Source organism: Salminus brasiliensis, chromosome 6 (assembly GCF_030463535.1).
Source record: "Salminus brasiliensis chromosome 6, fSalBra1.hap2, whole genome shotgun sequence".
NCBI lineage: Eukaryota > Metazoa > Chordata > Actinopteri > Characiformes > Bryconidae > Salminus > Salminus brasiliensis.
The window spans coordinates 40,693,175-40,711,176 of record NC_132883.1 but is presented as its reverse complement, the minus strand read 5'-3'; the positions used below and the strand labels follow the sequence as shown (position 1 = coordinate 40,711,176).

The following is an 18,002-nucleotide window of genomic DNA, read 5'->3' as shown; positions in this document are numbered from 1 at the left end:
CCAATCAGCGTGCAGCTATTGTTACTAGCCTGGTGAGTGGACCAATCACGACGCAGCATTACACACGCCGGCATGCGGGACCAGCCAATCAGACACAATTGTGGCGTAGCGTCACTCAGGAGGAATTTGCAGAGGGAAAGAATGACCTCAGCGCGACCTCGGGGACCAGAGGAGCAAAGGCTGCTGGCTGGGCGAAGCAGAGAGAGGAGCTTAACTACAGTTACTCATGATTCATCATTTATATACTTTTCTACTCCTAGTTTAATTCATCTTTGCTGTTTTTATGATTACGATTTATTCAATTCAAGGGATGAATAGTTAAAGTAAGGGAATTATTTATTATATTTAGATAATAGATTATTAAACTAAGGGGACGAATTTATTTAATTTATAAAGGGAATAATTTGTGCAATTGAATGAACAATTTATCATATTAAAGGGATTTTTATTATGTTGAGGGAATGATTTATTAAATTAAGGGAATGATTTATTATATTAATGGAATTGTTATTATATTAAGGGAACGATTTATTAAATAAATGTCATTTTTATTATATTGAGGGAATAATTTGTGCAATTGAATGAACAATTTATTATATTAAAGGGATTTTTATTATATTGAGGGAACGATTTATTCCATTAAGGGAATGATTTATTATATTAATGGAATTGTTATTATATTGAGGGATGATTTATTATATTGAGGGATGATTTATTATATTATGGGAATGATTTATTATATTATGGGAATGATTTATTATATTGAGGGATGATTTATTATATTGAGGGAATGATTTATTAAATTAAGGTAATGATTTATTATATTAATGGAATTTGTATTGTATTGAGGGAATGATTTATTAAATTAAGGTAATGATTTATTATATTAATGGAATTTTTATTATATTGAGGGAATGATTTATTAAATTAAGGTAATGATTTATTATATTAATGGAATTTTTATTATATTGAGGGAATTATTTATTAAATTAAGGGAATGATTTATTAAATTGATTGAATGTTTATTATATTGAGGGAATGGTTTATTAAATTGATTGAATGTTTATTATATTGAGGGAATGGTTTATTCAATTAAGGTAATGATTTATTAAATTCAGGGAATGATTTATTACATTAAGGAATGGATTGTTAAATTTAGGAAATGATTTATGAAATTGTGGGCATCATTTATTACACTGCCGTAACAAATAATCTGAGGGGATAATGTATTAAATCGAGGGAACGGTTACTGTCTCTAAATATAGTTTTATTATTTTGACACCTCCAGGCTCCATATTCTAGAGATGCTTATTCATACTAGACAGGAAAGGATTACTCAGCTCCATTGTACATTTACTTCCTAACTCCTTTTTTGGGTTTTTTATTGGTAACAGCATTTGTTCTGCTTTTCTGTTGCTCACCTCTCACCTTTGAGCTTCATTGTTTTAGACCTAAAATGGTATTGAGATACTAGCCCTCATATTACTCAGTATCACAGTAAAAAGACAGTCAATGGAATTGACCGTCTGTAATTCCTCTGGGAAAATCTCCTTTTTCTTCTCCACTAGATGGCAGAACAGGGATACACATCAGCTCATGGACTGTGGCCTCACAACTTCTAGATATTTTTGTAATCCTCAGGTGTACAGGTGTAAACCTCAGGTGTCATCCTTGCTTATTTAGCTAGTGTACTTTGGGCACATCCAGTCAGGCACAGGCTGTAATTTGAAACCCTCTATAAATCATCCTGAAGTTTACAGGTAGGCCACAGTTGTCCTGAGAGCAATAAGGCTTATCTGTCAAAATTAGCCTACGTGACATAGGAGCCATTTTAACAAACATGCAGGCTAACCAAGGCGCTCATTATATATATATATATAAGCTGTTATTAATGCTGATGCAGGAAAACCCCAACTGTGTGTGGATCTGTGTAGGATTTCTGTGTCATTCTGTCACATTTCTGTGACCAAGCATAAACCAACATGTGGCTAAAATCTCATCAGGATACAATCCAGATACTGATCACATGATCACACAGGTTTAAACGAGTCTTAGATAATTTTGCATGACCTCTGCTTTTATTATTGTGACTTTGCATGTAAATGAGCTCTATTCTGATTGGCTGATTCTGATTGTCCTGTATAAACAAAACAACACAACATATTCACCATTTGTGTTCGACGTTTCTGGATGGAATTTGGTCCGGGGGGCAGGGAGGGTTAAGGGCCTTGCTCTTAAGCCCAGGGCCCAACAGTGGTAACTTGCCGAGCCCAGGTATCCAACCCACAACCCTGTCATCAGTAGCCCAGTGCTCTAACCACTGAGCCACCACTGCCTCCTAAAATATCAGGGGAGAGCATGAACGCAGTCCCCCAGAACCAAAAATTATGCAGTCGAGATTCCCACATGTAGGGAACTCGCAAGGGTCAGCACAACCCAAGTGCAATGGCTCGAGTCTCGCCCTGGGTGAACCACGTTTGTGAACCTGGTATCACCTGCCAGGATTTGAACTGCCGCCGTTGGGAGGAAAACGCCAGGTACCCAGCCCATGTCGGCCAACATCACACTGAAGAGAGAAAGAGGCATCTACCAACACGGACAGAGCAAGGCCAATTGTGCTCCCTCAGGCTCCGGCTGCAGATGGCAGGGATCCTCCAGTCATAGTGGCAGTGTGCTGGACCACTCTATTATATCACACAGTATTTCTACTTTGACATGAATCTAAAACAAATCTGTGTGACCGACCTGCTGTAGGCTAAATAGACGATTTTTTTCAACACAGGACGACTTCAGAACTGAGCTTTTAACAGCTTAGTTCCCATATATGGACTGTGTGGATCGGGGACATTGGTAAATACCAATGTTACCAATGCATATTTATTTTTTAAAAAGACCTTTGGCCTTTTATTGTGTCTTCTATTACCTGACTATACCTTAATATCCACCATATGTGCAGGACAAAAAAAAGCCTGTTCTGACATTATATTACATAGTTTTTACATTGTTGATTTTTCTTTCATGTTATACAGGGTCTGTCAAGCTCAGCTTAACTACCCTGTCACGCATATTAGATAGAGTTAATGTATTAATATACAATTTGACACTGATGATTTTTCAAATTGATTGGCATTGATTTTGACAGCAATTTTAGGATGGGATTTACCACCCCGTCACACACCACCCCGTCACATTTTCTTCTCCAGAGCGACTTACAAAAGTGCTTCACTGTTCACTCAGAAAATACCCTTAGCTAGTTTGTAAAGACAAGGATCCAAAAGCTACCTCTAAGCTTATATACTACTAAACACAGAAGTCAGTATGGAGACCATAATAGTCATCATACTGCACTTTGCCCAAGTACTCAGTATTCAGTTGTCGTTTGAAGACAGCCAGGGGATGTTCGTTCCACCACTTCAGTGCCAGGACAGAAAAAAAGCCTGGACGCTCGTCTTTCATGGATCTTAAAGGATGGCGGGTCAAGCCGAGCCGTACTTGACGCTCAAAGGGCTCTTGGTACTGATTGGTTTTTAACCACTGCCATCAAGTACAACTTTTGAGGGGCTGGTCCAGTCTTGGCTTTGTAGTGAATGTGGCTCCCATATCTAAATAAAAAGAGTAATACGAATAAGGCTTTTATTCCTGAGGTGGGAAACTCTGTTTTTTAGAAAGTTGAACCTTGAATCTCTCATGTTGTGGATTTGTGGAAAATGTTGAGAATTGCAATGTGGAAATGGCACATCCTGAGATATATGTCATTAGAGCAAATCATATTAAGGGCACACTCAACCACTCCCACTTTCCCGGTGTGGCCTAATAACGTGGCTCGGATAAGCCACGACTAATAACCTAATTAAATGTCAAACAAGTGTGTTTGCGCTTATGTGTTTTTTTTTTTTTTTTAGGCAAACTGTAAAAGAACACGCGTAGCAGCGTTAATGAAAAGCATTAAACAATCAGGGAGTGAGAGACAATATCCTGTTTACAGCTGAGTGACTCTCACATAGGGAGCACAATCTTATCTTCAGTGGAGAAAAAAGTGCTGTTTTTCAAAATGTCACTGCATGTCTGTAACTGCTCACGCACTCGGCAAACACACACAGCAGATAATCGCCTGCCTCGGTGTCCGCTGTTGACTGTTTGGCTGGGAGACGCAGGGAACTTTCCCATTGTCCGTGTCTCCATGTTTGGGGAACGTGGGCCGAGCATTATCTTCTTGAAGAATAAATGAGATAAGGCAGCCTATGTACGCTTGGTGTCTGGTACAGAGCAAAGCCTGCGATTGACCTTGGAAGTCTTTCGTTATACAGAAAAGCCCGGCCAGCGTTAGATGAACTCCTACAGCTGGTTTTGTGGACAAGGGATATACCTTAGCATCCTAGGCTAATGTTAGGTCGCACTTTTTCCAGCTATATCCAGCTGGCCACCATCATCGATAGATCTGGTTGAATGCAGGTTGTGATGTCAGGTGACCAAAATTCAATGTCAGGACTGATGCGATTTCCCCCAATTTTCTCCACCAAATTGGACCGCCAATTACCCAACCCGTCCGTTATCCCCCCCCTTTATCACGCATGATGCCCCTGACACCAGTAAGGGCAGACTAGCACACACCCCCTCCAACGCATGCTCAGTCTAGTCGGAAAAATGGGGGCTGAAAAAACTGTCAGTAGTGATATTGTATTACAACTGTTATAAACACACATGATAGCGTTAAGACCTGACCTTAAAAACTGATCTCATGTTTTCTGGACTGGATCTTGGAACATTAGCTTCTTCATAATGCTTTGCAAAACGGCCTAAAGTGATTAGCGGACAAGATAAGGGTGTATCCATGAATTTCTGGCACTCATATACACTCCTCCCCATAAATGCAGTCTCTCAGCCAAGCTCTGAAAAGGCCCTGGCTGAATCTCATAAACTCATCAAGCCCCTCCAGTAAATTCAGCTCCTTTTCTTGCCCAAACATTTAGAATTAAAAAAAGAGTACGCGTCTCACAGTTTAGCCTGGCCGCTAACACGGCTTCTGGGGAGTGTTCTCTGTAAGAACCTGAAACCTTGTCTGCAAATAGTATTGGAAGCTCTTATAATGTAGACCCGATTCCTCAAGACCCAAGGTCCTCCTTTTTTAAAGTGAGATGTTGAGTAATGTTTTCAGGCTGTTGGGTTTTGTAGCATAAGCTAGCTAGCAAGTTAACGGCTGACAAATAAGTGCCATACCTGGATACAATTCAACTAGAGAAAAGTATTGGGACACCTGCTCAGTCATTCTTTCTTCTGAAATCAAGCGTATCAAAAATTATCCTGCTACTAGATTTTAAACCATTGCTGTGAGTATTTGACTGCATTCAGCGACGAGAACATTTGTGAGGTCAGGATGTTGGAGGATGATCACCACCCTATCTCATCCCCAAATTTCAGCCATCATTCCTGAGAATACACTTCTTCCACTGCTCCACAGCTTAATGCTGGGGGGCTTCATACCCCTCCAGCCCACACCTGGCATTAGGCAGCATTGTGCCAAGAGGTTCATCTTTATCTGCTCCAGAGAGTCCTATTCTATTGGCAATACTTCTCTACAGGGACTGGACAAGCTCTAGGCTCTGAGTATGTTCGTACTTGTGTTTTTACTGGGACTCAGTTGGGCTTCCCAAATAGATCTTATCATTACAGCCCACCTTAATCTCACCTGGGTCCCATCTAGGCCCTGTATGCAGTGTACAAGCCAGAGGGGGGACCCATGTTTAATCCCTACTGGTCCCATCACTGACCCTGGTGGGCATTCATATGTGGGGCCAATGTTGGGCTACCCCATGTTTGCTGGGCTGTGTGTGTACATTTACACATCAGTGTCAGCAATGAGTGCATTCATTAGAAAGAGGTGTCCACAAATATTTGGACATTTAGTGTATGATTTAGCGCTTTAGAGCAGCCCCACTTTGTGGCCACAAGTAGTTTATTCCTGTCTTCAGTGTTGTAAAATTACTCCACCTAGTCCTTTGTGGTTCCTGTAGCCATCGCATACAAAATATTACCATGGTCCCAAAAACGGCGCCGCCTACGCAGTGTGACATCTCTATGCATGTTCCACCGACTGTCAGTTAAGGACATTCTTGACTATTCTTGGCTGGCCTGCTTGACGGCCTGATGAAAACATGTCATCTGCCCGAGTGGGGCGGTGTAGCATGGCAACAGTGTAGGCTAAATGTAGATGCCAAAAAGAAACACTGAACAGTGGTTAAGGGGGTCTTTTAGGAAAGGTATGAATCGCACACATCTGCCTGTGCTAAACTGGTGTCCAACTAAAGAAAGCTAATGAAGTGTTTAGCCTAGCAACCATCCATGAATGTGTATTACAATCACACATTTTTAAGAAAAGGTTTCTTTTCTTTTGTTTGACCTGGTGTACAAAAAAAAACTAAGCTAATGAAGTGATTAGCCTGGCAACTAGGTTGCTAGGTTAATTATATCATTGGCTTTTTAACACAATTACAATCACCACTGTAAAGCAGATGCCCAGCCAACATGTCCATCTGGGCTCAAAATGGGTTAAAGCTTGGTCGTCAATTAGGCCCACAAAGATTTATCACCTCCATATAGGCCATGTGGGCAACTAATGGGACAGGTGAGGGCAATCATCAACTGGGCCCATATGGACCCCTTATTGTTTTCCTTTTTTATTGCTTATGTGCCCCTCAAAGGTGGCCCAACTGAGGCCTACAACTGCCGCCCAACTGGAGCCTAGAACTGCAGCCCAACTGGGGCCTACGACTGCAGCCCAATTGGAGCCTAGAACTGCAGCGCAACTGGAGCCTACGACTGCAGCCCAATTCGGGCACATAATGGTAATCAAACTGCTCCCCAAAATGGTAGCCCAACTGGGGCCCACAATAGAAGCCCAACTGGGGCTCACAATAGAAGCCCAACTGGGACCTATAATGGTAGCCCAACTGGGGCCCACAATGGAAGCCCAACTGGTGGCCCCAAATGGGACACACAACTGTAGCCCAATTCGGTCCCATAATGGTAGTCAAACTGGGCCCCACAATAGAAGCCCAACTGGGGCCCACAGTGGTATCCCAAATGAACGTTAGCTGAGCTGTGTGTGTTTATTTGCACATCTGTGTCAGCAATGGGTGCAACTTAAAATAGCTGCCCAAATATTTGGACATTTAGGGTATGATTCAGTGATTAGACTGATGAGAACGGTCACACTTTGTTGCCACAAGTCATTTGTTCCTGTCTTCAGTGTTGAAAAATGACTCCCCCTAGTCAAAGTCGGGTCCATAATGGTAGTCAAACTGGGCCCCACAATAGTAGCCCAACTGGGGCCTGATTGTCCTATTCTTTTCTTCGCTTACTGTGGGAAGTTACAGTGCTGATGTGATAGAGGCTATCACTGTGAAACCTGTGGTCTCATTTGAGTGCTTGAGTACATTCACAGCACTAATTTCTCAGCGTTGTCTGACCACGACCCCGAAAAGTGAAGAGTTTCTCCGACTCTTAATTAGTCTCTGTGAGACTAGACGGGAGAGAAGGAGGGGGGTCGGGAAGAGAAAGATAGAAAGAAGACGACAGAGAGAGAAGCGGTTAAAAGAAAGAAAGGACAGAGAGACAAAAAGAGGACAATAATATAGGTCAAAGACAGACAGAAAAAAAAGACAATGAAACGAGAGAGAGAGAGAGAGAGAGAGAGAGAAACAGGGGAAGGGGTAGATAAAGAGAGATAGGAGCAAAAAGAGAAAGAAAGGGGTGGTAAAGAAAGTGAGACAGAAAGACAGACAGAAAGAGCAGTACAGAGAGAAAGTGAGAGAGAGAGAGAGAGAGAGAGAGGACTCTGTAGCATTACAGAGAGTGAGAGAGAGACCCTGCTGTGAAATAAGGGAGCCAATTCACTGGAATAGACTTTGATATCAATTATTAAATAAATAAGTAACACACACACACACACACACACACACACACACACACACTATATTGCATTATCTAACCAGCATGACCACATTTCACATTTCTTCAAAGCAGCACATAGCATACCAAACAACAACAGGCCTCATGCCATGTGAAAGCTCCACACACAGCTGGAGAAACAGTGCACCAAGGGCAGCACACACACTCACACACACACACACACACACACACACACACACACACACACAGCATCAGTTTACCACAACTGACCTGATAAAACTCATGTAAACTGACACAAATCTAGAACTAGGGATTCAGCCCGGTGCTTTGTATGGGCTAAACCTGTAGGACATGGTCGGACAGTTAGCATTATGCAACATTACGCTAATTGGTAGATACTTGCTTCCATTAGTTGTTAGCGTAATAGCTCAGAAAGTTGGGCTAATGCTTTTAAATATGAAAGACTATTCAATAAAGCACCACCTTAATAAAAACTACCCAGACATGCCTTCTAATTAGCAAATTCAGCACACTTTAAAATCAATGAAATGAAGTGTAATCACTGCTAACTTTGCTAGTTGATCAGTCTCTGCACATATTAAACACGATTTATCATATTGTCTCATTTTGGAGACAAAATTCCTGTTTTTCTAGCGTCTAGCTTCCATAAAAACTGAGTTCCTAATGCTAATTGTTGTGTGTTAGCTTCCATTGCTTGTTAGCTAATTTGGCCTTGTTGTCCAGCACAAAACTGAAGACGCAAACAAGTTCATTTTCACTGTTTCTTGATTTTCAAGATTTGTCAAGCGTAGTAAAGCAAGCTGTGGATGTACAATGTCTGAGTTTTTCAGAATAAATTATTATTTAGTGCTACTTAACTCGATAAGTGGCATACAGTTTGCGCAAAGCTAATTGCTAGCTAATTGTTAGCTAATTGTTAGCGTCTTTAGCCTAGTAGCTAGAGCCGCAAACATGTCTTGGCTGCCTGGGTGCAATTTGGGTGAGGAGAAAACTGCGTAAATTACAATTGTCAAGTGTATTCGAGTGTAGTCAAACAAGCTTTAGGGGTTTTGACCCGTTGTCTGACCTGGACAGCACACAAAAATAAAAACTGACTGGGTTATTTCATGGTTTGTGGGTTGGTAGCCCCTCCAGATACCCAAATGTCCAAACACAAATATGCAAAAGTTATAATATGTCCCCTTAAAGGGAGCAGCAGGATTAGCCATATCAAATTCTGAATATACAACACGTCCTCTGTACTACGTTTATAGATAACAGTGTCATACAGTATCAGAAACCTTAGAAGAAAGTGTATTTGTAAGATTTGAGACAGTATAGGTGCACAGTTTGCTCAATGCTGATGTTCTTTAACAATTGTTGTGCCGATTGAGTGCATTTTGGGTGAGGAGAAAACTGTGCAAATCGACTTTCAAGCATAATTTAAGTGTAGTCAAGCAAGCTTTGAGGGTTGAATCCCCTGTTTGTTGTTGAGAAAAGAAACAGTCTGGGTTGTCTTATTCATTGGCTATGGGTTGGTAGTCACTCACAAATGTGAAAAAAGTCAGTATTTCATAATATGAATATCCAGTTTTGTTTCTTTCTACATTTATAGATGACACTATATTATTGATTGTTAGAAATCTCATAAGCCAGTCTATTAGAAGTTCCTTAACTAAGATTTGAGATAGGTTTGCGATTTCTCAAGCGTATTAAAGCAAACTTTGTGTTTTAAATGCCCTGTTTCCCCGTTTTCTGACCTGTGCAGCCCACAAACAACACATCGGCCTGCCTTATGTGACAGTTTGTGGGTTGGTAGGCATCTCAGATGTTTGAGCAACAGTATAGAAAAAGTCTGTATTTCATCGTATGTCCCCTTTGAGGAAACAGGATTACATACTAATATTGGATTAGTATTGAATATTGAATTCAATGACTAGTAATAATGTAACTAGTAAATGGCCACCCAGCCCGACCTGCTGAAAGATTGAAAGATCCCCTCTACCTGTGTCAGACCAGCTGCCACCTACCAGTAAAACCAGCAGGCCCCGCCCCCACCACCACCATGCCAGACCGGCGGCACACCCTCCTACCACTGCTACCTGCCTAATGACCATGTTCAAACCTAAATGGACTCTTAACTATCTGCCACTAATAATATCACCACTATTAACTATCATTACTCTGACCATCACTACCATGACTATATTAGGTTATACTACATCATGATTATTATATTATGATTCTGATCAGAGCAGTTCAACAGTATAGATGGTTTAGTAACTTTTAGTTCTGATCAGAGGAGGATGGGTCGGGTCTCCCTTGTGAGTCTTTGTTCCTCCCAAGGTTTATTCCTTCAGCTCTGAGGGAGTTTTGCACTGTCGGTGTTGGCTGCTCATAATAATACCAAGTCAACATGCTCATGCAGGGCTTGTTTGAGTGGAACATGACCTAGGTGGGTTCCAGGTGAGCATGGACTCTGCATGGGTTTGTATATGTGTTATATATATATATATATATATATATATATATATATATATATATATATGTGTGTGTGTGTGTGTGTGTGTTTATATGTGTTACTGGGACCTGGTTAGGCTTCCTAAATGGGTCCCATTGTTACAGCCCACCTTAATCCCACAAGGGTCCCATCTAGGTTAGGGTTAGGGTTAGGTTAGGTTAGGTTAGGTTAGGGTTAGGGTTAGTGTACAACTCAGATGGAACCCATGTTTAACCCCTCTTGAACCCATCACTGACCCTGGTGGGCATCCATATGTGAGGCCAACATGGAACCCATGGACAAAACGTTCTGGTTCTTAGTTGGGCCACTCATACAGGCCTCACATGGCCTTAACTGGGTAGCAACTAGTAAAAAAAATTGAATCCAGTGTGCCATGCCGTGCCAGAAACCACATAAGCAAGTCTATTTAAGATGATGTAGCTCAGTAAGATTTGAGGAAAGTGTGTAATAGTTTGTGACAGTGATGCTAATTGTTGTACATTGAGTCTAATAGCTTAAAAAAGGAAAGCCATAAACATGCCTAGACTGATCAAGTGCTTTTTTCAAGCCTATTCAAGTGTAGTCAAGCAAACTTTGGGTGTTGAAAGTCTCTGAGACATTGGACCACAGGTCGCTAAAGTGCCTACCGTGGTCGCCACCTTGGGGATGGCCCCTCTGGGCCTGTGGTGGAGACTCTCTGTTGGAAGCGCTTAGCCGCTCTCAATGTGTAACACAGAGAATTTAGCGGGGGAAGAGTGTTCTCCCGCTGTTCTGAGTGTAAGTGCCTCATTTGGGTCGTTACTAGGCAACTGTACCTGTACAGTCGGAAAGTCACAAGCATCTAATGCCTTGTTTGAGGGAACGGAAGGGTTGTCATTTTCACTGGGATCAAAACAAGGGCTCCGGTATGATGCCACTGATGTAAAAAAAAAAAGGGGGACGTTCATTCCATGTTTCCTCAATGTTTCCTGAAGGTTCCTTCAGTGTTCAGACAGTGTTAAGTGGTGTGCGGGGGCAGGTCCCGTAACATTGAGCCGCTGCCCCATGAATAAAGCATCATGGAACCATGCTGCTAGCTTTTTTATTTATTTATTTTTTTTACCAACTCTTTGAAATAAAGTGAGGTAGATGAATAATAGATGCAACTACTCAGAGAGCAAAGAGGTGACGAAAGAGTCTACATGTGCAGAGAGACGAAGAGGGATTGGAAGGTCAATGTGATGGCTCAAATGAAGACCACCAGACAGTGATCTCTGCTTCAGAAATGCCAAACTCTTGAGCATGGCACATGGCATTTAATCGTGATTTCAGGACAAATTCATAAAACGTGAAATGCTATCTCTAATAAATGTCAGAGGAGTTTGGGAGAACTGTCACAGCAGTGCCTACAGTAGCAGTTCTCACAGACAGGTCCTATTAAAGAAAGGACCACATTGGGCCTGTATGGGTAGCCCAACTGAGAAACAGAAAGTTCTGTCCTGAGGTTCGACGTTGGCCCCGCATGTGGATGCCCACCAGTGATGTCAGTGATGGTACCAGGAGAAGTTAAACATGGGTCCCATCTGAGTTGTACACTGCAAATGAGGCCTAAATGGACCCATGGAGATTAAGGGGGGCTGTAATGATGAGGCCCATTTGGGAAGCCCAACTGGGGTCCAGAAAACGCTTGTACAAACCCACTTAGAGCCCATGCCTGCCTGGAACTTGCCTTGCCCACATTTCAGGACATTAAGGCAAAAAATAGTCCCAAAAGAAAACTTCCAAAAAAGCTAAATTGCAAGATTAGGACGCACCTAAAATTTACAGCCTGTGAATGACAAGTTTGGTTTTCAGTCAAGTCAAGCCTAACTCATTTGTTCAACTTAATTCTTAATGGTGACTCATTATCCAAGAGGCCTCTTTCCAGTCTGGATCTTCTTCATGTCTCAATTTCTAGCCAGGCGTCTTGACTTCAGTGTCTGTTTGGCCAGTCCATTACGGGATGTAGAGTGCCAGCGAGTGTGAGAGGGAAAGCCTGTTCAATATTTAATCAGAGTATTCACCCAGGTGCACCACCGCCTGTGGCCCTCCAACATCTCCCGCATCTCCAACATCTCCATTCAGTCAGAAATAGAAGAGTCAGAATGGATGCAAACACAAAACAACAACACAACCAAACAGTATGAGCTTTAAAAAGTGAGCTACTTCTCTATTTCTTACATTTTATTCAGTTCACTTCCACAATTCAGGCTGAAACGGAACTGATGTGCACTTACATGTACATGTGTAAGTATATGTATATGTATTATTTCAATGTTTTAAAGATCAATAATTTAGTAATAGTAACTACTCATAGTAGAGTTCAGTAACACTGAGATAAATAACTGATCAGCACAGTGATTTATCAGTCTACTCAGGCCTTAGTAGAGTTCAGATACTGAGATACATAACTGATCAGCACAGTGATTTATCAGTCTACTCAGGCCTTAGTAGAGTTCAGATACTGAGATACATAACTGATCAGCACAGTGATTTATCAGTCTACTCAGGCCTTAGTAGAGTTCAGATACTGAGATACATAACTGATCAGCACAGTGATTTATCAGTCTACTCAGGCCTTAGTAGAGTTCAGTAACACTGAGATAAATAACTGATCAGCACAGTGATTTATCAGTCTACTCAGGCCTTAGTAGAGTTCAGTAACATTGAGATAAATACCTGATCAGCACAATGATTTATCAGTCTACTCATGCTTTAGTAGAGCTCAGTAACACTGAGATAAATAACTGATCAGCACAGTGATTTATCAGTCTACTCAGACTTTAGTAGAGCTTAGTAACACTGAGATAAACTGATCAACACAGTGATTTATCAGTCTACTCAGGCTTTAGTAGAGCTCAGTAACATTGAGATAAATAAATGATCAGCACAGTGATTTATCAGTCTACTCAGGCTTTAGTAGAGTTCAATAACACTGAGATCTATAACTGATCAGCACAGTGATTTATCAGTCTACTCAGGCTTTAGTAGAGCTCAGTAACACTGAGATAAATAACTGATCAGCACAGTGATTTATCAGTCTACTCAGGCTTTAGTAGAGTTCAATAACACTGAGATCTATAACTGATCAGCACAGTGATTTATCAGTCTACTCAGACTTTAGTAGAGCTTAGTAACACTGAGATAAACTGATCAACACAGTGATTTATCAGTCTACTCAGGCTTTAGTAGAGCTCAGTAACATTGAGATAAATAAATGATCAGCACAGTGATTTATCAGTCTACTCAGGCTTTAGTAGAGTTCAATAACACTGAGATCTATAACTGATCAGCACAGTGATTTATCAGTATACTCATGCTTTAGTAGAGCTCAGTAACACTGAGATAAATAACTGATCAGCACAGTGATTTATCAGTCTACTCAGGCTTTAGTAGAGCTCAGTAACACTGAGATAAATAACTGATCAGCACAGTGATTTATCAGTCTACTCAGGCTTTAGTAGAGCTCAGTAACTGAGAACTCTCCAGCAAACAAAATGTAATGTGAACTGAATAGAAACGTCCAACAAACTAGCATGGTAATACAGTGTCGGTATCACTGTATCGCTGTGCTGAGAAAGCTCCATCCACTACCCGAATAACATCTGGTCAATCTGACCAATGTGCAGAGTTTGACTGAGCCATTGTGCAGCAGCAGATGGGCTACAGTGAGCAACTGTACATCTGTATAATGACCTATAAAGAAGATGGAGCTCATCATGAAGTGGCCACTAAACAGAAATACAAGGCAGGAGTTTCTAATAATGTGGATGAGGAGCTTATTCATCTTAATCTGTTCACATGATGTGACACATTTTTCATTTTCACGTCTATTAAGCTACATTATCATCGAGTTACATTGCTGGTGTGTCCATTATAATTTGCTGTTCTGTAGTGCAATCCAAAAAAACCTATAAAAACAAAACAGCTAAAGCTACATTTTTGCAGAGTGAAGTCAGTGAAAGTCCAAAGCTTTCTGTCCTGTACAGACCTGCTAATGAATGAAATTGGAAACCGCTGCACTTTGGAGGCTTTGTTGTTTTCACTTCCTTTCCCCACATTAATTCAAATTCAGAGTACACAGCAGATGATATTACAACTGCCATAAATCAAAGCGCTTTTATTTGTCATGGTTTTATTGTGTCTCTATAAAAGGTAAACAGGGAGGAAGGGTGCACCATAAAGTCAGCAGGCATAATGCTGTACAAATTCAGTCATGGTTGAGGCCTGTACCAGAAAATAAAGCTAGGCAAGGAGCATTATTTTCAAATCTGCTTCGAATGAAATACTGCTGTATCCTAGCCTGCGTTCAATCTATGTCCCAGGCTTTCGTCTGCGTGACAGTTCTGATATAAACCTGTGATGGATGGCTCAGTATGGCAGTTTGTGTGAGGGCAATCTGTCTCAAGACTCAACAGTAAACCCTTTAACCATCTCTTCAGCGTAGTTCATCACACATATGAACCGTGACGGCAGCTATTTATCTTTTTTTTGGAGGGGGGGGGGGTCTTTTAATTAAGATGCATAAGGACGTCTAGCTCTCTAATTAAATGTCAGGGTGTATCATAAAGGGGATTTTTTTTTAAGTCATTAAGAGTGGTTTGATGTGAAATGCACCAAATGTTCCAGAGAACCTATTTTATGAATAGTATTAACATCCATCATATTTGTTATGTTTTCATGGTGACTTTAGGATGTCCGGATCAGGTTATTTTGCCCCCTGATCTGATTCAAGTCTCTTAATGCAGAGTATCAGCCGATACCGGTCCGATCTTTGTGTTTGTATAACTAATCCAGTCCCAGAGTTTAGATCAGATGAGCTGCTGATTAAGCCGTTCAGTAAAATCCTTTAATTTCATATCAGTTTCTATAATCTGTCTGATTTAGTGTAGCAGAGACTTTTCTTAAAATGACTGTATTATAGTGTTTAATATCCTATAATCCAGTCTGACTCTCCTCCCTGAGCAATCAGCTCCCAGCTTCTTTACAACACTGCAGTCTAATCACTTCCTGTGTGTGTGTGTAGTGGTACACACTCTGGACTGATATCTGCTCGGTTCTGAATGGGTTCTTCAGTGCTGGTTTATAAACAGAGAAAGGTGAGCGGTTCTCCGGTTCTCCCGCTGGTAAAACAGAGCGTTTCAGTGAGAGTTTTATAAAGGGTCAGATATTATGGTCTGTTTTTTATGTTCCACTATAAAATAGCTCCACACTGCAGAACCTTAACTCCTTTATTTACCCTCTGAGAACGTCCCCCCTGCTGTAGCTGACTGGGCAATGATTTCAGTTACTCTGAACACCGTGGTAAAAACAAAGACTCGGAACTGGATTGAGATTAAAATAGCCGATACCCAATCCATTAAGTCCCTCCACATTTACACAGAAACAAACACTGCCATGACATTAAAACCACCTGCCTAATATGGCGTAAGTCCCCCTCGTGCTGCCAAAACTGGTGTGGACTAGCCATTGCTTACCGCGAGCATCAGTGAGCCTTGGGTACCCAAGATCCTGTTGTCGGTTCACCAGTTTTCCATCCTTGGAGCACTTCTGGTAGGTACTGACCTCTGCATATTGGGAACACCCCACAAGACCTGCCATTCTGGAGATCTACAAGAAAAGAAAATGATTCGTTTTGACCTGACAATTTAAGATCACTTATAATTGGACAGTAAGCTAACAACAATATTTAAAGTTCAATAAAAGTTGTAGACCAGACTTTTACTTAGTTAAGTTATGCAGAGCACAGACAGCAGGTGGATGCTTCTAGAGATGAATAATCCCAGCGCCTGTCTCATTTCCTTTCTCATCTACGTTTTCTGTCAACGCGGGGTGCCAATCAGGAATGACAGAGCTGACAGCCAGGATGTTCAATTTTAAACAGACTCTGTCAGATCTGTGGCCTGAACTTTGTATGGTTAAACCTTCACTTATCATGGGATGTTTCTTTAATTAGGGAACTTTTATAAATACATGTTTGTACATGTTAGTTGCTTTATTACAAAATAAACAGCTTAGGTATTAAATATATTATTTGTTGCACCACCATACATAACGACATACAAACATCCATATTTTAGCCATATCTCTGTTTCTGACCACAATATGGCAAAATACTGATGTATTATATTAACTTCAGATTTATTATAATATAATAATTTTCTTACCAAAATTAGTATTCTCTCTATCTATCTATCTATCTATCTATCTATCTATCTATCTGTCTGTCTGTCTGTCTATCTATCTATCTATCTATCTATCTATCTATCTATCTGTCTGTCTGTCTATCTATCTATCTATCTATCTATCTATCTATCTGTCTGTCTGTCTGTCTACCTGTCGGGCTGTCTATATATCTATCTGTTTGCTAAGTGTCGTAAATGTTTGTCTATCTGTCTGTCTGTCTGTCTATCTATCTGTCTATCTCTGTCTGTCTGTCTATCTATCTGTCTATCTGTGTCTGTTAGTCTATCTATCTATCTATCTATCTGTCTGTCTGTCTGTCTACCTGTCGGGCTGTCTATATATCTATCTGTTTGCTAAGTGTCGTAAATGTTTGTCTATCTGTCTGTCTCTCTGTCTGTGTATCTATCTGTCTATGTCTGTCTATCTATCTGTCTATCTGTCTGTCTGTCTGTCTGTCTATCTATCTATCTATCTATCTATCTGTCTGTCTGTCTGTCTGTCTCTCTATCTATCTATCTATCTATCTATCTATCTATCTATCTGTCTGTCTGTCTGTCTGTCTGCCTGTCTATCTATCTATCTATCTATCTATCTATCTGTCTGTCTGTCTGTCTGTCACTATTTCAAAATAAAAGTCAAAATCTCAAGAAAATGATGAATATAATAATAATAATAATAATAATAATAATAATAATAATAATAAGTAATAGTAAATTACCTTATGCAGCTGAGGTGAAATGTGGTTTCTTGCAGGCTGCAGTGTATATTTCAGCAAGCACAGCCAACCTGAGGCTTTATGTTATGTTTATTTTAGGTTGAGTCATTTCTGCCCTCACCCGAAATAATAAGAAGGGTCACTGGCACGTGTTGACTGAAATCAGAGGATTTTCAAATCCAACTGCACCCTCTTGGCATCTGTAAGACCTGGATTAGGATTCTGAGCAGCGAGCCACAGCCACAGCCACATCTCTCCTGAGAGCACGCTTCAGAGAGCAATCTCACATTCAGCCTGTGGTTGAGAGACAGTAGAAAGTCCAGAAGAACTTTTCAGGAAATTGAGATTGATCTTTTTTTCCCTGCCTGAACACACTGACCAACTAAAGTTAAACAAACCGAGACCCCATGCCGGCTGACATTGTTGAAGTGGTGTTCTCCTGACATTACCTCTTCATGATAAATTATGTATGAGAGAAAATATTCCATGCATGTATCCAGAACGAGGCTCTCCGTGTTAAACTACTTCCAGAAAGTCGAATATTTAATTTTCTGGAATTATTATTATTATTATTTCAGGCAAATGTTGCAGCCTATAAACTATAAAAATGATGCTCGATTGTAATGTAGCACTGGGTGATTATCTATATCGGTACACTGTGATATTGACACTGCG

General features: G+C 40.7%; 1 protein-coding gene and 1 non-coding gene across 2 annotated transcripts in view; both read right to left on the bottom strand.

Moving 5' to 3' along the window:
• The window catches only part of kctd9a (potassium channel tetramerization domain containing 9a), a 29,074-nt gene extending 13,126 nt beyond the window's left edge, over positions 1–15,948 (bottom strand). The window contains exon 1 of the mRNA XM_072682412.1: positions 15,904–15,948. Within this exon, the coding sequence (XP_072538513.1) occupies positions 15,904–15,912 (9 nt within the window). The 5' untranslated portion in view covers positions 15,913–15,948. The remainder of the gene's footprint in view (positions 1–15,903) is intronic.
• LOC140557848 (U1 spliceosomal RNA) lies at positions 2,348–2,507 on the bottom strand. The gene has a single exon (XR_011979843.1). It is a non-coding gene; the product is annotated as a U1 spliceosomal RNA (small nuclear RNA).
• Positions 15,949–18,002: the final 2,054 nt, after the last annotated feature.